This window comes from Anser anser, assembly GCF_964211835.1.
Source record: "Anser anser genome assembly, chromosome: 2".
Classification (NCBI taxonomy): Eukaryota; Metazoa; Chordata; class Aves; order Anseriformes; family Anatidae; genus Anser; species Anser anser.
Genome location: NC_139721.1, coordinates 89,514,744 through 89,538,733, shown reverse-complemented (window position 1 = coordinate 89,538,733; position 23,990 = coordinate 89,514,744). Strand labels below are relative to the sequence as shown.

The following is a 23,990-nucleotide window of genomic DNA, read 5'->3' as shown; positions in this document are numbered from 1 at the left end:
CCAAATCAGACTTTGGAAGCCAAAGGTGAACAAGCAAAAGCAAAAACCATTCATATGCTGGTTCCTGTGGTCTGTGTGGGATGGCATGACACATTGGAAAGAAGCACTGAATGAGAGCTGACAACCTTACTCATGTCTAACTGCCTAACACGTGGCTGTACAGAGGATGAACCACATTCGTCTTGGAGGTGCACAGTAGAGGATGAGGGGCAATGGAAACAAGTTGTAACCAGGGAAATTCTGATTAGATGTTAGGTTAAAAAGAACAAAAGGTCATAATCAGGCTGGCAAGCTTGGGAACAAGCATGCCTCAGAGATACTCTAAACAAGCCCTGAACAACCTTTAAGAGGGTGTCCGAGTGTTTGCTGAGAATCAAAACAAAATATAGAACTTTAAGCAGAAGACTGGATTACTTTTTTTTTTTTTTTTTTTTTTAACTTTCTGCTCCATCTTGAGTATTAATCCTATTACAGAGCTGAGTAAAGAACAGGGACATATTTGTCCATTGAATACTGCCTTTCAAAATTTGTTTAGCTTCTTTCTGTGACCTGCTATCACATTAGTCTAATGCATCAAAAGACTTCTTTCCTCATCAGGTAGTTCCAAAACATCTTATTTACCAATGACCCCATATTTTACTGCATTTGAATTATAAAATTCTTGGCTGAAGCAAAGTTTCACATCAGTTACTTCCATTCTCTTCACCCACAGAGATAAAGCTGCCAATGAGAATCATAGAATCATAGAATATCCCGAGTTGGAAGGGACCCATAAGGATCATCAAGTCCAACTCCTGGCACCGCACAGGTCTACCCAAAAGTTTAGACCATGTGACTAAGTGCACAGTCCAATCTCTTCTTAAATTCAGACAGACTTGGTGCAGTGACTACTTCACTGCGGAACCTGTTCCAGTGTGCGAGCACCCTCTTGGTGAAGAACCTCTTCCTGATGTCTAGCCTAAACTTCTCCTGCCTCAGCTTAACACCGTTCCCACAGGTCCTGTCACTGGTGATAACGGAGAATAGGTTACCTGCCTCTCCACTCCCCCTCACAAGGAAGTTGTAGACTGCGATGAGGTCCCCCCTCAGCCTCCTCTTCTCCAGGCTGAACAGGCCCAGTGACCTCAGCCGCTCCTCATATGTCTTCCCCTCTAGGCCCTTCACCATCTTTATCGCCCTCCTCTGGACACTCTCCAACAGTTTCACATCCTTTTTGTACTGTGGTGCCCAGAACTGCCCACAGTACTCGAGGTGAGGCCGCACCAGCGCAGAGCAGAGCGGGACAATCACTTCCCTCGACCGACTAGCAATGCCATGCTTGATGCACCCCAGGATACAGTTGGTCTTCCTGGCTGCCAGGGCACACTGCTGGCTCATATTCTACTTGCTGTCAACTACAGCCCCCAGATCCCTCTCTGCGGGGCTGCTCCCCAGTGTCTCATCGCCCAGTCTGTATGTATAGCCAGGGTTGTCCTGTCCCAGGTGCAGGACCTGGCACTTGCTTTTGTTAAACTTCATGTGGTTGGTGATCGCCCGGCTCTCCAATCTGTCCAGATCTCTCTGCAAGAGTGTGGATGGCATGGGGAAATCTATTAAAAAGACTCTGTCTTAGCTTCGTTGAGATATGAAGCATTCTTTCCACTGGTGTAAAACTGTTCAGAGGTTATTATGTTCATGGATTACATACTGCCTACATTTGAAGATACTGCTTGGTGATACTACTTTCTTCTGTGAAAGAGGGAGCAGATCGGTATCCTGTGCACGAGTTAGAAGAAGCATCTAAGGGATTATTAATGAGTGGACCCCAGCATTATCTCTGCATCTATACTCTTTGTAAAGATACAAAGCGTAAGGGCCTTTGCCCAATGAAGAAAACAGCTTTTTTTTTACCACTCTCCACCACTTTATCAGATGTTTTTAGTGGAGAAAGAACAAAAGAAAAGTCTTTTCAAAAAACATCAAGGTTATGCCTCTGTAAATAGTAGGGCCAGTTTACAGCCCCTCCTGTGCCCAGCCCCTCCTTGTTCCCCTTAAGGAGCTGGCATGAATTAAGAATATGGACAGAAATAAGCAGCCAAAACCACAAAGTGGAACAGGTAGAAGGAAAAAAAGCCATTGTTCAGACTGGCTCAGAAGCACTTCTACTTAATGTTTAACTGTAGTGCTAAATGAAGGGAAAGCATAGCTGGGCCGTCTAACAAATCTGCAGATGGATTTCTTCTTCCCCTCACGTAAACAGAAGATTTTGAAGAAGCTGCATTCAACAGACAGAATGAACTTAGGGAACCCACTTCAGTAACAGGAAAAATAACCTAGATGCTTTTTAAAGAAAAATCCATTCTTTTTGTCAGGACCTTTCCCACCTTTGCGAGTGCTCAGCATAGGGAAGTTGAGGATATTCCTGAAACCAGCTTCCAATAATTTGAAGCCTAAAATATTTTCTTTAGTTTTGCAGAATTTCCAGAGCCTAGTTGATGCAAGCAAAAATGCAGCATGTGTTTGTGATTTCTTCTATCTTTAAATCTATTCACACTGCATCTCCCTGGCCTGGAGCTCCTACAGGAGTTGTTCCAGGCTACAGTCTAGCTTGACACATGTAAAATTTAAAAACGTCTGCATATACGCATAGGCAATTGCAGCAAAACCAACCAAAACACAAAAATACCACAAGAAAACAAAACACCCCCAACCATTTTTCATGTTTTTTTTTTTTTTAAAAAAAGAAACTCCATACATCTCTTGTACCCATAAAGCTGCTTATGCCAAAATGACTTTTGCGTGCAGCAGAAAGTCCATAGATTTTGCTGCAGAAGTTTAGCAGGGGATCATCTGAGCCCACCTCTATTCTCTTCCTCAGTTGAAAAGGACACTGAAGGTAGAAAATTGCTAACAGTGAAAGACAACCCTTTAACAGCATGACCTCAACAGCCGTTTTAATAACCAGCCTGCACGTTTTTACATTGTCAGCATACTCAGACATTCAGGGAGGCAGAACAATCTGCATGGATCTTGGTGAGAAGAGCGGAGGTTGCCAGAAGGAAGTGTTTGGAGGGCACACTACCAGGGCTAGGCTATGTGTACATGGCTGAAACATAAGCTGCTTTTCTGCAAGCAAGTTCTTTTAATAGGAATCCCGTTTATTTATTTATTCAGAAGCAGATGGCATCCTCTCAAGATGTTATGCAGAACATGACACACAAAACAAGTATTTTCATCTGAGCATATTTTTTCTAATCAACTCCCTGCTATTCAGCATTAAATGACAAACAAAAATTTAGTCTCCAGAGTCTGGTAATACTCTAGGCTAACTCAAACTAACTCAGGATATAGCAATAAGTGATGAAATGTAATGACTTGTAATACACTGGAGTGCAGACTAGACAACCTCAGAGTGTTTTGACTTAAAGTTATCTAAAAAAAAAAGTATTCCAACTGTAGGAGAAAAAAGAACAATCAGCAATCGCAGTCTCCGTGCTGATGAGCACATTTGATCAACAAACCCCATGACCTATGGTTAGTCAAAAGTGTCTAATGCAACTTTTTGTATTTATACAAAGGGAAATGGAAGCAAAACATCCTATCATGAAATATATTAGCAATACTGTCATGCAATCACTGAATTGTATGATTCTGTATGATATTGCAGATAGCTTCCACATTGTGTTTTATGCAATTCCTCCTGAGTCATGACCATTAATCTCTATTCACTGTGAAGCCTAAGCAACCACGACCAAGACTTATAGAAGGCTATCATGTCAAAGAAAATCATCACTACATACAGACAAGACATAATTTAAAAGGAAGCTAAATACTATCAAATATTCCCCTCTCTTTATCCTTCCTACTCCACACCTCTTACACTGCTGAGCGCCACCTTTAATAGAAAAATACGTTTCCTTTTAACAGGGAAGAATCATATATACCCATGTATGTTGATACACCAAGGTTCATCTACCACACAACAGCACAATGCAGTACATACACTAGGAGCCATGCCTAAACATGCTTTTAAGAGAAAGTAAAACTTTGATTTTGTTTAAATGTGTAACTCTTATTTTTAGAAGAGTCTGAGACCATTATTATTTAGGTGATTTTGCCTGACTCAAAGTGCCTTTGAGAAGATAAGCCTGCATAATTATTTTTACTCTCTATGCAACATCAAGAATGCTGAAAAGTCTTAACAGGTATGCAAACAGCATTGGAGGCTGCTGATCAAAAATGATGCTTCAGTTTTTCATAATTGTGTAGTTTTTTCCTGTTTAATTTTTCCTGTTCAAGTAGATGCCCAGACTATTTCCAAGCACTGCCAGCCACTCTGATTTCATGTTCTCTTTCTCCTTTTGGGAATGTATAGCTGAGGTGATGACTCAGAATCCCAAATTCTAATAACTCCATAGAAGGCAGCTGCCAAGCCTAAATCTTCCCCCTTGGTCTGGCTCTCCCACAACTAACAAGCCAGCTAGAAGGCCAGCCAGCTAGCACCTTTGCACTAGGGAAAACCAAGAAGACTACCTGGTAAGCAAGAGCTATTCAGACATCTTTGTACCTCTCCTACCTTTTTTCCCGAAAAAGGAACTCTGAATTAAAATAATAATAAAATGATAAAAAGAAAATGAAGAGTTTGGGGTCTGGGGCTCCTCCTTGGAGGTTAGTAGTAAAACCAACTTACCTGCCTGGTCAGAGCTTTCCTAGCTTTTCAAAGATTAACCTGTTTTGATTGTAGGGGGAAAAAAATGGACACAGCAAACTAAGCAACTTGGAAGCACAAATAAGAATGTAATAAATGAGAAAATTATTTCAGGCAACTGGAATGATGCTGTCCTTTTCATTTTTTTTTTTTTTTTAAAAAAAAAGCACTTACCCCCCTCATCTCCTACAACTGAAAAATATTGAAATCAAGGTAGTCACATTTTGGCTTTAGTCTTTTAGTTGCTCACTGAGAACAAACGACAGTTGGGATCCCTGTGCAAACTGCTTACAATTCTCTGTTATTATGAAAATTCAGAATTGAAGGAAGGCTTTGCTCCACTATTAAGAGAGGAATGCAACACACTCCCATTTGCATCACTTCCTTTGATGGGCTTTACACTAGCTAACCCTAGATAAAAGTTGCTTTCCATGAATGCAGATAAAAGGTGAACAAAATTTCAATTGTATAGTTTTCTTCTTAACTTGTCATCTTATTACACCATATTTTTGAAATATATGAACTCATTTTACACAAATCCACTAAATACCTGAGCATTAAAAGCTCTATCACTGCAACAGTATGGTATTTAATTTGTTCATTTGATCAGAACAGCCATTTCACAGTGTCTGACTGAGGTAAACGAGACTGATTTGAGGCACAACAAACACTGGGCAAAGCACTTCTAGGATCTCATAGCAATTTCTGCAGTTTTCTGCAAAATCTAAATGTAAAAACACCAAACCAATTTACCAACCTAACCTCAGCCCCTACGAAAAGTTCTTACTCCTTCTAAGTAAAGCAGTAACACAATTCTGCAGGCTCGAAGAAGCATCTGTGAATACTGGACAAATACCACGGAAGTTACTGACTTATAAACAAGCACTGTCAAAACATACAATGCTTGCATAAGTATCCCTGTACAACAAACACAAATCCTCCTTGACTTCTGAGGATTCCCAGGGATGCTGGAGTACCTAAGTTTTCATCCAAAGACTTCAACAGCCTTCTGAAGGGCCTTCCTGACCCCAAAACAGTGCTGCCAAATCAGCCCTTGTGGGCTTGAGCCCCCAGGTCCCTCCTTCCTGGGGATAGGGGGAGCAGGTAAATTGTGTGAGCAAATGTGCTGGGATTATAGCATGTCTCAGTGAGAGGTCAGAGAAACCAATTAGTGCATACAACCAGAGAAGTGTTGTAGAGAGAAAAATAAGCAGTCAAAGTGTAATTAAAATTCTTTTAAAATGACTTACTATAATGGATTTTTCTTTTTGGTGTGTTTATTTCTCATCCAAAGAATTATATGCAATACTCATAATAGGAACACAGGTGAATATTTAAGTACCTCTCCCCCCCAAACCACCACCACACATGAAACATCTGAGAATTTGATCTTCAAGTTTTACTAAGTTGTTGAAGGAACATAGCATAGCTTTTCCTTGTGCTGATTAAATACTGAACTATTAAGACAAAATTACACAAACTGTATAGAGATACTAATGCCAGGTCAACTACAGGTCAACTACAGACCTACTGAATGACTTTTATACAGGTTTATCAGGAAAGAAATTTTATCTAGTATTTCCCCTCCATGCCTTTAACCTGAACATATGGATGTATATGGCCTATTTGTATTACATTACCCTACCGGGTTTGTAATTTGTAATGCACAATAGTGCAGTAATAGTTTCTTCAGATAGGCACTGAACAAATATTACACCTTAACTGCAAAGAAACTAGATTAATTTCATTGGGGCCTAAATTTCACCTGCCTCAATCTAAATAAATATATAAATTAATTCAGTATCAGACTTCATACCAGGAATTCAAAAATGGGAAGCAAAAAAATATAAACAAACAGAGACTAAATCCGAATTTTCTTATAAGAACTCTCTGTCTTTAAAAAGCAAACAAAAAAGACTCTGCAAATATATCATATTCAATTATAAGAACTATATTTCATTTGTTTATAAGCATATATATGTGTATATATATATAGGTAGATAGATAGATATATATTTAATGGAAAACTTTCCACTTCCTACAAGGACATGAGATAAGCAATATGTCTAAATTTCTCTTTTCACTCTTTTTAAAAAATATTTATTTTATTTTTGCTGTTCCATTGTTTGTGATTAGAAAGGTCATTTCGAAAAAAAAAAAAAAAAAAAAACCAACACACACTCCCTTGATTTAGCTTACCATACAGGAACCACTAAAGCTGACAGAACATAAAGCATTGTCAATGTACAAAGCAAAGAAAGAAGAAAACAAAAGACCTCATTATCTTTCAATAATGCTAATCAAAGATGTAACTTGTGTTTTGTATAAACTTTTAAATATTTAAAACAGGTTTTCAAGCTAATTGCCTACACATGCACACAAAGTAAAAATAGATGATTCTCTAAACTAAAGAGCATAAGATAATCAGTCATCCTTTGTATTCAGAAATGAAAACAAAACAAAAAAAAATCACAAAACACACAGTACTTTGTTTGAAATACCCATTATTACCACATTGTTTTCCTACTTGTACTCTTGTAATAAATAAAACCTATCTTTGAGGTATTTTCTTGCACTGCCACAAATACATCTTTACACAATCATCGAATTTAAGAGAAGCCCTATCAGGATATCCTTTCCTTATGCTGAAAATTAATTTTAAATTATCCATGTCAATACAATTTAATGTCTCGTAAAATAAGAATTAGCTTTGCATTTATAGTTGGTTTCAACTCATTCTTGTATTTCTAAAAAGCGCCCACTGACTTTGAAATCTGTCCAGAAAACCGAGGGATGAGGGGAGAACGCAACACAACAAATCTGTTTACACTTGAGGGTTTTTTGAGATGACTGTCCCAAAACCAAAAAGGATGAATGAAAATCAGTATTGTTTACTGAAAACATCTACATTTTGTGGTTGGGTTATTTTTTCAAAATAATTGTTTTATACAGTTTTCTAAGCATTTTTAAATGTATGAATATGAATATGGATGGAATTTTTTAAACAATGGAATTCTTTAACGGATGGAAAGGATGTGGATCTGGAGTAGTGAAAGGGCAGCGTCCCAGTTCACAGCTTGTCCGCTGGAATTTTTTAGAAACAAGACAAGGCTTTTAATTTCCAACAGATATGACGGATGATGCTTTCAACTTCCAACTTCCAAAACCAACCAACCAGCCAAACAAACCCCCAGAAAAAACAAGCAAAACCCCACAAACTAAACTGTATCTTACGGCTTAAATATATATTATTTATTTGCCACTCAAGAGCACAACTGCTAGAAGTTCCCTGTGAATCCACAGAACCTAAAACACTTCCAGAGGTACTCTTAAAATCTTCATGCTAACCCCCAGTAATAACAATAGGACATTCTCTAGCTACTAGCTACTGATTTGATGTGCAAAATGGTTCGGGATGTGGGTGTGCTTGTTGACATTGAAGAGAGGCAAACATGGAATAGAAATGAGAAAAAGATAACCAAGAAAGTAGTCCACATTGCTACCTGTGGATATACGAATACCTAGCTCTGAATTCAAAGGTGGCTGGCACCGCTGGAGGTTCTTCCCTGTAAAGACTTCAGTAGGAACCTCTCCTAATATCTTAAGAGAAAAACGAATAGAATCTCTAAATGTCTGTACAGTACAAAAGTAATTTCATAAATAAAAGTTGAGTTAATTATTTTGTAATTACTAATGGCTAGCAATGCAGAATGAGGTAAAAAAGTCCCTGTATTACAACTTTCAGGTATGTCACAGAAAAATTCCTTCCTTTTACGGCAAGAGGACTTACATTCTCTCCAATATTGTATCTTTCCTGTAAACAGAGCTTATTCCTGTTGCCCTTATCTAAATGGAAACTTTATCAAAATGTATTATCCTTCTATTTCGAATTTTACACCTTTCAGTTTCTTTAGATATCCCCATGTCTTAGTCATTCATTCCAGAGCAGAAATTTCCAACTACATCAGTAATTATTTCATCACATATCTAATTTAATTCTTCTCTAATTAGATGCAACATTTTCAGTATTCCCTTCAGATGCATATTAATATGCTCTTTGTTCCTGTTGTACCAAGCTTTCACCAACGGCTTGTCCTAGATTCTCCAACTGTATATACTTTGCAAATCCACTTTGAAACCTCTTACGTGGAACTAGCCTGAGAAGGCAGCTAGACAGTTTTTCAACTCCCTCTCCCTCATTCTAGCCCATCTTAAAAACAATACAGCAATCTGAGGGACAACAGCGCTAATGCACGGAAGACACTATGTCAGCCAATACGTATCATTCACAGATTTGTTACACACCAAGCTTGATTGAAGAGTAATGACAAATGTGTGAGAAACCTTGAGAGCTTCTTTAGCCCAGTATTAATCCAAGCCTTCTTGGAGTTGTCCTCCGCAGCGTTTAAGCATTCTTATCTGTACTCAGGCTATAAACTCTATTTAGGAGCCAGCAAGGAAAAGGATTGGTACCAGTTATCTCCCTGCTGTTCATCACATTGCTAATGTTCCAGCTTTAGATATTTCCCTCTGAAATTTCTATTTTATTGTATCTTAATAACTATGTGTTCCTCTGCAAGTTTTTGTACCTTTGCTGACCACTGCATTTTTTTAAGATCTCTAATAAATATAAATAAGCACAGATCCTATTACAGAGCCTTCTTATGACATCCCACTGCTAAGCTTCTGACACAACTAAAATGAGCTATTAAGTCTCCTTTGCTTTCCATCTTCCCAGCCAGTTTCTTAGCAGCCTTTTGAAGCATAACTACTTACTTTCTTTAGTTGCCTCTTTCAAGGAATACTTTCAAAGAAGACAAATTACAATCTGTACTTCTTCATCCCCTGTTTCACAGAGACGTTCAGAGAACTCTCAATACAATAGACTAATGCTCTCTTTCTCTTTTTTCCAAGTTAAATCTTAGAACATTCCAGTTTTCAAATATGTTCAAACGTAGAATATTCTAGTTGAAAGCACAAGTGTTTATACTTTCCTTTGTTTCTTAAACGCATTTAAAATACAATAAACTTTAAACCATTTTAAAACAAAAATACTTCTTAAAACAACAGCTTACTTTTATGCAATCTAATACTGAAAAATTAAGGAAACAATTACTAGAGGAGAATTAACTGTTTAATAATTTGTGGCCTAATGCATTTTAGTGTGTGTTCTTTAATATGTTTACAGTATAAATGGCAAGTACAGCAGATCATTTAGACATTTTTATGTTTGATTTGAAAAACTGCATACAGTTTCACAAATGTACAGCTTCTGAATTTATTTTCTTTTATTTAAAAGAATAGTACTTTGTTGTTATAAATAACAGTGGTAGTAGTTTTGGATCATGATTAAACCAGTTTGAGTAAAGCAACTTGTATTTGAAGTAGAGGTATCCCAAGACAATATAGGATCTGGCTATTTCATTAGGTCTCACTAAAAAAACCAACAAAGTATATTTGCAATAACTGTAAAATGCAAGACTGTTACCAGCTGTTAACCAGGCAGATAACAAAACAAACAAACAAAAAAAAAGAAAATAAAACAACCAAACAAACAAACAAACAAAAAACACTAAAGAAAGTCTTGATTTTGCATTTTCTTGAATCTAACAGTTTGCTATCTTTTACACGGATCAATGGAAAAAATGAAATATTTTATTTAATAATTTTATGCTATGTTTCCCCACCTATAACAGCTTCCCTATAAGGACTTCTTGTTGACTGAAAATTTACCTGTACGCACATGCTTTCGCCTTTGAAGTAGATAATGTGATGTAGACAAATCTTCCCTGAACCATGCTAAGATTATTTTTGCCCAGTTTTTATGGATTTTTGTATCAACGTATTAAGAATAATCTTCTTGTCAACAGAACACAGATTCATATTGACAGTTTCCTCAGGGAAGTTACATTCAATTTACTTCAGAGTCTTAAGAAAGATGGGAGATGTAACTTCTTTAAAAGTTGAAACAGCAAGAGACAAAAAAGAGTTGATGGTTACTATGCCAGACACAAAACCTCAAAAGACACCATAAGAATATTTCTGATTGCACTTCCCATTTCTGCTGTATTATCAAAAGCTGTTCTAACATTGCACAATTTTGACAATGTAGAAGAAAAAAAATCTAGTTCAATACTTCTGTTCTATCATTCAAGTCTGATCTTCACTGCATTTCCTCTGCATCAACATAAGTAAAGTAGGCTGAAAGTGAGCCTTACAAATAGAGCCTCTGCTCACTCTGCTTCATCTTTTCCAAACCTTTCCAGCATTGCTATAACATGTATGACAAACATGCCCTCAGAAATTACTTTTTTCTCATATTGATACAAGTACTGTAGGAGAACGTGATGGCTAATCATTAATGATCATTGCTCCTTCTGAGTGGTCAAGAGAGATTTAGACCCCAGACCCTCAGTCAGCGTAAACTGATGGAACACTCGAAGAAAAGCACAGCTAACAGCATGACATTTCCCGTTGGGCCTGTAGATGTAATAACTTTTGGTGAAAATAACAGGAACTTTTCTATCAACTGAGGCTGAGGATTTTATGTCCAAACTGCTTATTTTTTGAGAAATGTCTTTCCCTTTATATATATATATAATGCATATATATATAGAGAGAGAGACATAGACACACACACATATATATTATACCCAGAGTTCCTGTTAAAGGTTTTTCAGGGACAGAATGTGCATCTGTATCCCCATGTGTGGGTGTCTGCCTGTCTCTGTCTCCAGGAATGTACCCTCTTCCTTGCTGTCACTTCCAGAATGCTGATATAAATGAGTTTGTCCTTGAAGGAGCAGTTAGTTAGGCCATATTGTAACCTGGGGTTGGGAAAGTGAGGGAAAGCAATGGAACCACTCTTTCCAAGAAACACCCTTTAGAGCAGTTCAGCTGTATCAAAAGTCCACACCATCAGTCTTCAAATGGACAAAACGGGCATTTCTGTTCAAAGAAGTGGAAGATAGCAGAAGGCAGAAAAAGCAAGAAACTGGTCATTCACTTCTTGTGTTCACTGAAAAACAGCCTTAAACCTCAAGCAAGCCCTGCGCTTAAATCCTGCTTTGTCATTATGGTAATATGTTGACACAAGACAAAAGATTTTCACAGGAAGTTCTCAATCCTGAAGCACCACCTAAAATAACAGTATTCTGTACGATGACTTAACAGAAACTGCACAAGTGATGGGAGGGGTGTACAAAAACCAGAACAGTTTGGGATAACAGATCGATTTTACACTTAATACGGACTGTCCAGTCTACCATATTATGTAAAACTTTTGCATTTATATTAAACCAGAAAATACAGATAAACAAGAAATCAGCAACAACTCGGAATATTATTTTAGTTAAGAGTAGAGAAGCTGAAGAAACTGAAAATGACTTAGCAGTAATACAGATAGAAAATTTGGTGGTAGGTTAAAATGTCGCAGTATAGTGCATAATGGAAGTAATAATGTGAACTCTTCAAAAGAGGATTCTAAATGAAATGCAACTTCTGAAGAAAAAACAAAGGTGTCTCTAACGTTGACCAAATGAAAACTGTTTTACTCTGAATTAGTGATTTGCAAAATGCATACACAATAGAAAAGATACAAAATTACACTCTGCTACATTCAACAAAGAGGTTGAACCAGTAATTTCAGAAGTTAGGCAGGCTTTACAAAGGACTTTAACCCATTTCATTGGCTTTTGTTTCCACTAATAAAATACTTGGTTGCTTTCCAGATCACTCAGTAGAGATCAAGCCACCATCCAAGTGCAATGTACAAACACACTGAAAAAGGAAGTTCCGGTCTCAAGTCTTTTTTTGGAATTATGTTTTACTACCAAGACGAAACAAAAACAAATAGAAGGAACTCTAAGAGCAGCTTCTGTCTTTCCAGAATGGTAAAAAGGAATCTGAAAAACTGCAATACATCACCCCAACTTTCCTCTAATTGTACTATTCGCTCTGATTCCCACAACAATGAGATCTGCAACTTTTCTCTTTCTTTTCTTTTATGGAAGAGTACTATGCATTGTTTGTGGTTCACAAGGACAAATAGCTTGGTTCACCCCTTACACACTTTTGTCAGCTGTGATGCCCTTGGGCCTCTTGAAGGTGGCCTAATGAGTTGTGCTGCCACCAGCGGCCTGCTCCAGAGGCTCCTCATGTAATACCAAGCACCCGGGCGCATACAGGGAGAGGGGAGAAAGTAAATGGGAAAATGTGGGAAGGAACTGGGTGATATCTCCTCACCCTAAGGAACAGGGAGGGGTTGGACTCCTTTCAGATCAGCTTGGTGTTACTTCAACATCACCTCTGCCCCTAGTTCCAGTCAGCTCCGTATGTGCTTCTACACCTGCTTGGTTCCTGTACAGACCAAGACTTAACCAAAGAATGGACGCTATTTTGCATGGTGTTAAGACTGGATTTTTGGTTTTCCAAATCTGTGGGTTTTAATCCCATAAATTGTCTTGGGGAAGGATAAATTGTCTTGGGGGAAGAGAACAGATAACAAACAGAACTTGAGTTCAATCATTTCTTTCAAGAGGTCTGGCTTTTCTTTCTGTGCTAATACCATTGTTTCAAGCTAAGAACAGCACCATCATCCAACTGAAAAATCAGCAGACACCTTCTTTGCTCATAGGCAGATATACTCCAATCATTGTATTTTCAGACAGCCTACTGCTCCTGCACGTTATTCATCTGGTTTAGTATGTGCAAGGAGGGAGATGCTAATGCTGCTGTGCATACTGGTGGTGCAAGTAATTCACTGCATTTCTTGTATTTCTTCTTTTCCCGCACACCAGCCACCAGCCTGACTTATCCTAATTATGCCAACATATGCAGCTAGATGGGCTTTTCTCACTCATTTTATACTTTGAGTTTTTCATGCTCTTCTGTCCAAAATCTCTCTCTGTGTTGCATTTATTCTCAATTACATCCACATATTGGATATTGTTAGCTGAATAAAAACCTTAGCGACTATAGGGTGATCCAGAGGAAAAAAAAAACAAAAAAACAAACAAACAAACAAACAAAAAAAAACATAGCAAGGCAATTACAATTTGCAAAGGAAGGGAACTCACCAGGTTTATGGTGAAATTTCACAGAGGGTGAACAATCTATCCAGTGTTTTAGTCCTTTCTAAAACTCCAAGACAACTCTCTAGCCTTGTGTAACTCACAGATTCTCTTTAGAGTTTCAGATCTTGTGTGCTCTATTCAACAGAAATTCCCTGGAGTGTACTGTGTCTAAAAATTACAAAGTTAACTTTTTATTTGATTTTGATGAAGGAAGGAAGCTATCAAAAACTTGAAATGTATCAAAACCTACTGTCAAATAGGAGGCTATTTTCCATCTTGCCTAGTTTTGAGTAATACTTATTGTTTGTAGGCACCACTAAATGTTTTTCCACCACATTTCAGTTTTTTGGTGTTGTTTTTCTGTTTCACTGATCCCTTTAAGAATGACTTCAATTAACTTTTAGTAACAGCTGTTGATCACCACAGCGATGTTCATTAATGAACAATTCCCACTTCTTCCATATATCACCCTTCTTAGACTTGTATGTACTTTACTACACCATTGACTTTGCTTTCAAGGCCAAGCCTTTAAAATATAAATATTCAATACAATAATTTGGTTTGTTAAAATATATATTTCAGACAGCAGCTGGATTTTAGTGTGCTGAAACCACCAACTCCCAGAGCAAACACTACAGTTATTTCATTCCCCTGGCACCCCTGCATATTTGTGTAAATATTTGCTGGTTGCCTTTTCAGAGACTGTTCTTCGGAACAAGAACTGCATCATGGCAGTTGGTCTGGTGAAAAGCATAACTAGGTGCTACAATAGTAACATTTCCTAGTAATTCCAGTAATAAAATTGGAATTTTCCTGTGTATACAAGGTTTTTTCTTGTTTGTACTCTTATGATTAAAAAATAATAATAAATTGAGGCTGGGGAAAAACACACAAAGAACTGACTAAATTGTGAAGAGTTTCACAAGCATTCATAACAATAATCCCAAAATTCAGACCACTGCTTTAATATTAAATGTTTTTTTGAAAATTGCTTTTTAAAAAAAATCAACAGCTAAAACAGGTATGATTATAAAAGTTGTCTAAAATATATTTGAAATGTAATTTGTATTTTTCTAGAATGCTTCAAAATTACACCTTCCAATTAATGATTTGTATTTTGACTAACTGGGATTTTCCAGCAAAAATGTTTTGATAAAGATTTCCTAAACCAGCTCAAGTACAAAGTTATTTTTCAAAATATGCTTTTGTCTTCCTGACAGCATCCTCCATGTGGAAGCTGGAACTCTTAAAATTAACAGAAGGTGCACGCGGAGGAGGTGGGATGTTTGGAATGAGTGCTTCAAATGCCAGATCTATCATCTGTATTATTAATATGTCAGATCTGGTGCAGAGCTAGTGTTGAGGGTACAAATTTGAAGAAATTTCTGCACAACGATCAGTTCTTGTGAGGCATGGTTCCCGAGGCATTGACAGTGCTGAAAATGTGATGAGGTGTGCATTCAAGGCAGGAGGAATGTCCTGAGTAAGGGATGGAACAGGATTCTGAACCGCCAGAACCCGGCGTGGGGGAGGAAGGGGAGAGTCTATTTACTACATTTTAATGAATAGCACTATGACGTTAAAAATAAAAACAGCAAAAAGTGCAGCTTTAACAAAGAGATGAAGAATGTGTCAGCGCAGGAAGCTCCAAGGCCAGGCTAGCTCTAGGAGATGGGGCAGCCCCTCTGGGCTTCCCTCTAAGCAGAGGTCCACCCAGGTGTTGCGGAATGGCTGAGTTGGACCTTGGGCTTCTGTGAAAAAGATATCCATCACAAAAATCCTAAAATGCTAGGAAAAGAGACTAGTGTCAGATATAACCATGGTCTGCGAAGTATTCTTCTTTTGTAACTTGCTTCCATGTTTGTAATCAGAAAGTTACTGCTCGATTTGTATGTTACTCCCCAAAAGTTGTAGATAAGCATAAGTACCCACAAAACCATAATAAATTAGGACATTTGCTTCTGTGTCAGAGCAAACTGCACAGCTCGGCTCAGGGGCAGTGTGGTCAGAGAAGGAAAGCCTCAGATAATGTACTTGAACTAATATACCTCCAGCAGCAGATAGAAGACAAATATACTGCATATTTTTGTGCTACCATGTATTGTGGCTATGTCCTTGGTTCCCCCTTTTTTGATCTATGCCTTAAGATCTTGCAAAAATGTAAGTGTAAGAAAAATCTTATATTCCCATTATCCCAAAGAGAGCTTTCAATATTAGATGGCCAGACAAATGCCTCAGAAAAGCTGAAGGAGGTGGTGACAGTTGAGGGACCTGTAACACCTCAGTGAAATGCATTAATACACCTCAGCTAATATCTTGTATGTCACTATCATTCCTGTGCAGGCCTTTCCGCTTCCACTTGATGCCCTGTAACAGGCCTTTGCGACACCAATATTACCAGAGTGAAAGGTTGCTGGGAACGATGTAATCATTTGTGGTTATTGACCTACCCAATAAGTTTTTTATGTTGTTGTTTTTTGTTTGTGTGTGTGAACACCATGAGGAAAATCCAGGATGCTGGAGGCAGTGCTTATCAGCCACTTCACTAGGAGCACCATCATACTACAAAACGTGTATTAATTATCATGAAACCATCACATGTGTGAACACACTCATCTGCCTCACCTACTCAGAAAACTTGCATACTGGCATGCATCTCTTGCATTTTCCCCTCCAGCTTTGTTTACATCCTCTGAGATTTACATTCCTTCTTTAGCCCATGCAAAGGATGAGATATTCCTGGCATCAGTGTGTTCATTACCATGGTTACCAAGTTCATCTGCAGCAAAACGGGTTGGTCCATGACCTGACACCACAGATCCAGAAGAGCATTCCTCCCTTATCCACTGCTTTTCAACATCTCCTGCTACAGCAGCCTTCCCCCACCCCCAAAATCTATATGTAAGCAATAATGGGGCATGCAACACAGACTCTCACAAAGTCTTCAACATATTTTTATGCCTATAGCTTGTCTCTAAGCATGTTTTTTTGCAGGCCCAGTCCTTGGTTTTCAAGATTTTTTTTCCAGCAAGTTGTCATCAAAAGAATACCTGCAGATTTTACCCTCTATTTGAAGAGAACACTATACTTGAAAATTTAGCCTCGGAAGCATGCTTACAACAACAACCTAGGTCCGTCATGGAAGAACAGAAGTTTGGGACATCAGCACAACGACTGTCTTAATCCAGTCTCTCAGCAGGGTGTGGGGAATGAACAGCTTTTTCCCACACACAAAAGCACTTTGGGTTTATCTGGTGTTAAAAATGTACAGTTTATTCAACTTGTACTATAAATCTACTGAGATATTACCATGTCAGACATTAAATCTAAATAAGATCTCAATATAAAATGAGGTATAAACAACAAAATATTGATAAAATATAACGAAGACAGAATTCAATCCAGACAGAAGGCATATGTATCTGCACAACTGGCTCAAATTCTCACCAAAATAAAACTTATCAACTTCATTTTTAAAGTACCATCATTCTCTTATTTTTTTTTTCCCCAGGCAAAGTTTATAGCAAAATAGGTACATAAACCATTATGAAGAATCCCTACTCATATCACTTGTCTATTTGGATAATGTATGTTTCTAATATTCATAACGAAATTGAGTCTGACATATTTAAAGAAACTTAAAGCAATGATGCTATTTCTGAAAATGGTACACTGAATATGTGTACCACACGATGTCAAAGCAAACACAGATGTATCTTATGGTGATTCTGAAAACACAAATATCAATGAATCTCTGTGAGGAAAGCAAAGGCTGGTAAAATTCAAAATGGCTTTATAGTCGTACAGTTATGTAAAAATAAAGTTGTGAAGTTCTCCAGACTTGATTTAACATGGCTGAAACAGAGTGGGTAATTTGTTTACATCTGAACAGCTAAAAAGATCAGTCAAATGAAAAATCTACATAGAAAGACCAACTTGCACGCTTACCTTTTCCATTTATTGTTAATGCTGATGCAATTGTGGCTGTTACTGGCACTGGCAATTGTGGCACTAATGGATGTATCCTTGGTCTGCTCCCCATCCTGGCACGTTCTGCACCAGGTCCTAATAAAGCTCCCACTGGTTTTTCTGCTGCTACTTCTGGTGCTACAGAGTCTTCTTGATCCTGCTCTATGTGGTCCATTTTATCAGGGCTTTCATTCTGGAAGCCATCAACGGTTGTCCGGCTCTTAATTGGACTTTTGGGCACTAGAATTTTAATACCTGATTTTGCAAGGTCCATATTTTTCCTTCCAGAAAGAGATGGTGAATTGTTTTTCCGGAACTTCTGGGTGGCAGTAAAGAGTTGATTATTTTTTGACTCGTGGTCTTTACCCATAACTAAAGATTTAGTAGATGTCTTTGAAAAAGAACTATTGGTAGATCTAGAAATTTGTTTTCTGGCATTATTTGGAGAGGTCCTGTTTGTCCTGGTTAATGTGCTTTCTTTCTGCTTTTCATTGTGACGTCTGTTAAATTCATGTATATATTCCTCACAATTAACAAGGTGCTGTTCTGGCTCCCAGGTATCATCTTCACTGTCATATCCTTTCCATCGCACCAAATACTCTGTTTTTCCCTTCTTGTTTTTCCTCTTGTCAACAATTCTCTCTACCTGTTGAAAAGGAAAATTAAACATTAGATACGTGCAGATATGCAAGTCAACTTTCATGCAAACAATTCTTTTTTAAGTGTAGATGGATTTAAAATTACTCTTGTAGTTCTGTACTTCTGTATTGTAGCTCTGTATCTCATAGTCTTTCATTACTGACTGAAAACACCCCTCTTTAAACTTCAGATTGTTATTTCTGTCTAATAAAAGATGTTCTAAAATACCAAAGTTATTCTTCAATACACATTTTGTATGCACAAGAACCTGAATAAAACATATATTGTTAGCGATCGGCACTGGCCCCAGCTAAGTTTCAATACCAGCTTCAACATCTTAATCAATGCTTCTCTGAATATACAGACCATGTTCAAATATGCTGCAAAAACAGTTTGTTTACCTTATAAAATTTATCAGTTTAGGATTATTTAAATAATTTGCTTACTTAGCATAAGGTATACGTGAGAATCTTTTTATGGTTATCCTTTAGTTACCAGGGACAATATGGTACAGCTCAGAAATTGGAGCAAATATGGAAGAATTTTTAGAGTTTGTTTTGTCTTGTGAAAACAGAGAACTTGTTTTGGCCAGAGTCTTTGATACACATACTTGAACCAATTACCATGCCTCACTTATCTGCAAATAGAGATGGTATTTATGTCACAAGTATTAAGCATGCCCATGCTACAGCTGCATGTGGGAGCCACAGGCTAGTGGAATTCAGGCACTAGAGTAAAGCATGACAGGGCAGACAGCAGCAGCTGCAGGGACAGAGGCTCATGCCTTGTACCAAAACTACTGTCAGCCATGCGGCACCTCAGAAACTGAATTCGTTCACAGAAAAAAAAAAAAAAAGATGCAAGTGTAAGGCTAGTCTCACGAGTCCCCTTTTTCACGATTCCCCTTTTTCAGAAAAGGCTGCTCCTTCTGGTAAATCCTCCAGCCCACTTCATTTCAGTTATGGAACCAATACAACTTTCTTCCCCATCTCTATCTCCCTTTTGGTTATTAGGTCAAAAAAAAAGGGCAGAAAAAAAAGTGGGGGAGGGGAAATGGGATGAAACTACTGCTTATTAATTTAACTCCTAGCCCTGCTGCTTAGCCACTCATGAGCAAAGACCATGCACGTAAGCAAGGATCACACAAACTTAGGATAACCTCTGAAGTCTAGTAACACTTACTGGAGTGGCATTAAAAAGAATGGAGGATCTACAAACTAATTTGGAAGGACAGAAGAAAATACAGGTATATACGCCATTGCTGAATCACATTACCATTGAGAACAGTTTCCCTAAAGAGTGCACCTCAGCTTTGAATTTTTGTGTGGCATGTTATCATAATGTACTGCATTGTTTTCAACAGCGAGGTTAAATGATTAGTGTTGCTGATTACTATTATTATAATCTCAGCAGCAAATTAACTATACATCCTAGAACTTGATGTATCTTGCAGGTGTTGTACTATGCTGTCTTATAATTAGGATGTTGCATCATTCTGTTTTTTAAGGCTTAGAAAATCAAAAAAAATCTACTACAAATAAAGAAACACAAACTGTCAGACTAGCCCCAGTTTTGCTTTGTTACTCAGTTGTATGGTATTGGCAATTCAGTACATTTTAAAGTGCAATGCAATAAAAATTGTCCAAATATTAAATATTTTAATATTTAAAAATATTAAAACAGTTTTTATTCTGGTTATTGCACTTTTTAGTGGAGTCACTGGACTTAAAAAACCCACAGTATTTAAATTATTATTTTTCTATGACACTATACTTAACATCTTAACTAAAATGCTATCCCAAATAAAAAAGCCATAATGGAAAAATAAGCCTTTTTTTTTTTAGTAGACACAAAGTAAAAAGATATTCAGTAGTAAGTCAGAAATATTAAACTAAAACATAAAAACAAACTCACGAATCAGAAACCTGATACCATGTCATCAAAAAATTAGTTCCTGCATTAGTTTTGCATATCATTTCTCCTTCTCTTGACCTTCTAGAGTAAATTTTAAAAATATGATTCTCAGAGGAAGATCTCTGCTACTAACAAGGTATTTTTTTTTCCTATCAGGAAATCTTCATAACAAACTATATTGATTACTGGGCACAAACTTCTACTAATATCTTTAGATGCTGAAAGGCCACCCATTAAGGACATGCCCTTTTAAAGTAGGAAGCCATTCTTCTCTTCCAAAAAAAAAAAAAACAGACACCTTGCAGAGATAACAGATGAACTCTAGAACAGGAGACGCAAAAATCCATTCCTAACCTGATGATTTATAGAGCAAACAGGAACACATACAGAAAACTTATATTTAGCTGTATTGTCCAACTCTGCATCAAAACCTATTTTGACATTGCTCTTTTTGATTCAAAGTTTCTCTCTAACACTGTTTAGTTCTTCCTGAAGACATCTTATATCTGTTTTATTTACAATGCAAAAAAAAAAAAAAATCAGTTAACCTGCAACACACAATTTATCATGTGCCTTCAGAGATTTAGTGAAGGACTTTCTGAATTGCCTCCACTTAATTAGTCTAACTGTGCTAGGACCTCTTGCTGATAAGAACAGCTACAAAAGTGTTTCTCATCCAGATTTGGAGAGAGAAGATTGGAATGCTTCCACAATGTACACAGGGTCATTGAATAAGGTGACATAGGGTCACAATAGAAAAGGAACATTTAAACTCAATTTCAGTGAAACCAGGGACTACAAGCTTGTACTTTTCCTCTTTTGCTAATGAAAAAGAAGGCTTGGCCAAGTTATACATTTCTACTTCATTATGCAGCGGTGACATGACATGAAATACAATGCAAAACACCTCAAGGTCTTATTTTAGAAGATACTAATAACTTACATTCAAATAATAAAATGAAGAAGAATATAACTGAGTGGGGCAGGAAAAAGAAAAACAAAAGGTCTATGTTCCTACTTCCAGTTAAGGTGCAGTTTGATGATACAGCTAAACTAATGGACTAGGTAACATCAAAACATGCAGTATTGCTTCTCCCCCCTGTAGTTACAGAGCTGAGCTGGTGCTTTTCTGATCTTATGATGAGTGAAGTTCACAGAGTTAAAAACTGGCAGAGTACTGCAAAGCACCAGGGTAAGAGCAAGATCACATCCTAGGCCAAGATCATGCCAGAAATGCTGGTGACAACTAGTTCTTGCCAGCTACCATTTCTACAGCATCCAATGCCTTCTGCCACAGGGTAATATTTATTTTTAGTTGTTAAAAGATTCCATGCTGCCAGGATTTCCTGTTAACATCTAGTTTTCAAGTGTTGCGGAAGAATAAAAAGAAAAAGGAAAATGATACAAAAAGGAAAGATAAAATGAGTATGAAGGAAACTTATCAGGCAAACTATCTGGGTGGCAAAAGATAACATTTCCCAGTTTATTTTAACATGCTAAGCTATTGCTTTCTCCACATGTGGTACTGCTCAATGACACTCAAAACTCAGCCAGAAGAAAAACTGTCAGAAAAATTAACATACTGCTCAGAGGTATAAACCAACACTGGAATATGCAAATTACAGTCTTACACACGATAATTGTATTTGAGACTTACCATCTGTAAGATGGTAAATTTCCCTTCCTTCCACAACTGTGGTGAGAATTGGTTAGTGTTTGCTTTCTCTCTCTTTGAAGAAGCAAATACTTTGATTTTAATTGCTTTTATTAACAGAATATTCAGCATTTACACTTTCAAATAAAACAGATAAGAATAAGATAAGGTCGTAGTCAAAACTGTGTCTGGCTGCAGCTGTGCCAGGTGAAAATGATCACACTTATAGCCCATCTGCAACTGCTCCTCCCTGTCCCATGCTCAGAGGCAACAGCTCCTCCCCATCTGTCGGCCCGCATAAATTCTTGTGTAATTGTTCCCTAATGTAGCTCTGTCAAAGTGACCTGGTTTAGATATTACGAATACCTGAGCTAATGTAGGCACCCTGAAATAACTGGTTTGGAGAGCAGCCACATACGCAGTACTTCTGACACATCTAAGAGGACTGCAGAGGACAATAAACACCTATGAGTGGGATGGGTACAGTAACCTCTTCATTCTGCTACAGTCGGAAATAAAACATGCATGAGTTGGTCTCGGTGATTGTTGTGGTTTCCTTCCAACTTGGGATGTTCTATGATTTATTCTATACAATCTTAATCCAAGATGAAAGGTCTTCAGTTCAGCTCAATCAAATTAAGGATGAAATCCAAAAGGATGTTCTCCGTCCAAAGCATTGTAATTTGGGCATGTTTGTAAACTCTACATAAGGCATACTGTGCATGCATATGTTTATGTATATATTTTTTTAAAAATCATATTTTAATTTAATGGAAGATTTGAAGAGATTAAAGTAAAGATACAGCTGTTCCCAGTGAAGAGAAAAAAATAAACAGAATGAGCAAAATAAACATATAAGTAGGCAAGTAAATATTCAAGGAGCATTGCCTTGTTTATCATAAATCCATTTTCCATTCCCAGGGTGTTTCTCTCTGTCCTCACATTTGTGTCAGTCTAAATTAACTTAAAGGTAAACAGAATAGAATCTATTTGACTTCATAGTCTGTTGCCTGTAAAATATAGAAGACAACCTTGTTCTGTTAGCTTAAGGCTATGTTTGGTTCAGAGCAAAAGTGCAATTGAGAAGCAAATCCTTTTCCACTCCCCACTATTCCCACTTACTGTGCAGTGGTTTCATGTATGTGACGTGGATTCTTTCTGGAGAAACATAAACTGAAAATGGTGCTTCCACTACACAAAACATGCTTCGGCCACTACAGAATATGGGTCCAAATAAATAACCACTCTGATCAGTTTTAACACATGTTGTGGCACGGATATTTGATCCTGAGAGGCTCAACTAAATCTAGTCCAAAAGAAAATTGCTGCACAGTATAATGCATAGAGGTAGGGGGGGACAGTACCAACTCTTTCACTCTACTGATTTGCTATTAAGCCAAATTACTGATGTAGACATTCTCCAATTGAGTGACTGAAGCTAGAACAAGTGCAAGTTTTGCACACTTACATGTGCTACATGTGAATGGCCACACTTGGTTAACTTAGAAAATGGGATCTAAACGATCATCCATAAGCAATCAGCAATGTTTATGAATGCCTATACCCTCCATTTATTAAAATCTTCCAGAAGTCTACGATAAACAGTTTTCAAATACTTCTTATTGTAAGTAAGATAAATGCATTCTACACTTTTTTAAAAAAGCGATTAATATATAGCAGCACACAAGAGCTGAAAAAAGTAAAGCGTCAAATTTTGCTTAAAGTAAATGGAGGAACCAGTTTGGGGAAAACAATTATTCAAAAACTAGTTTGATAAGGAAGTCAAAATACACCTGAAGGTCTGCAAAATGAGAACTAAAATCTTTAATGTACATTTAATTAGAAAATACATTATTTCCAATGCTATGACTTAACACCAGTTCTGAGCACTACTCACTGCAGTTAGTACCAGCAGATGAATTTTAGAAACAGCTTAACCAACGTACGCTCAGAACACCAAAATCACACATGGTATTGTATGATTTAACTTCAAACTGACACCATTAATAAATTATCCTAAAATACCGTATAAATCCTAAAGTTTGTCTTCATT

The 23,990-nt window shown here is 37.3% G+C and overlaps 1 protein-coding gene across 10 annotated transcripts in view; it reads right to left on the bottom strand.

Annotated features, from left to right (window-relative positions):
* The window catches only part of CDYL (chromodomain Y like), a 106,383-nt gene that overhangs the window by 39,122 nt on the left and 43,271 nt on the right, over nucleotides 1–23,990 (bottom strand). For 9 of the 10 annotated variants that reach the window (XM_083826139.1, XM_083826141.1, XM_083826140.1 and 6 more), the window contains one exon: nucleotides 17,710–18,376. In XM_083826139.1, coding sequence (XP_083682265.1) covers nucleotides 17,710–18,376 — 667 coding nt within the window. Of the gene's footprint in view, nucleotides 1–17,709; nucleotides 18,377–21,940; nucleotides 23,577–23,990 lie in introns of those variants that run through there. The other variant, XM_083826137.1, reaches the window with a different exon arrangement.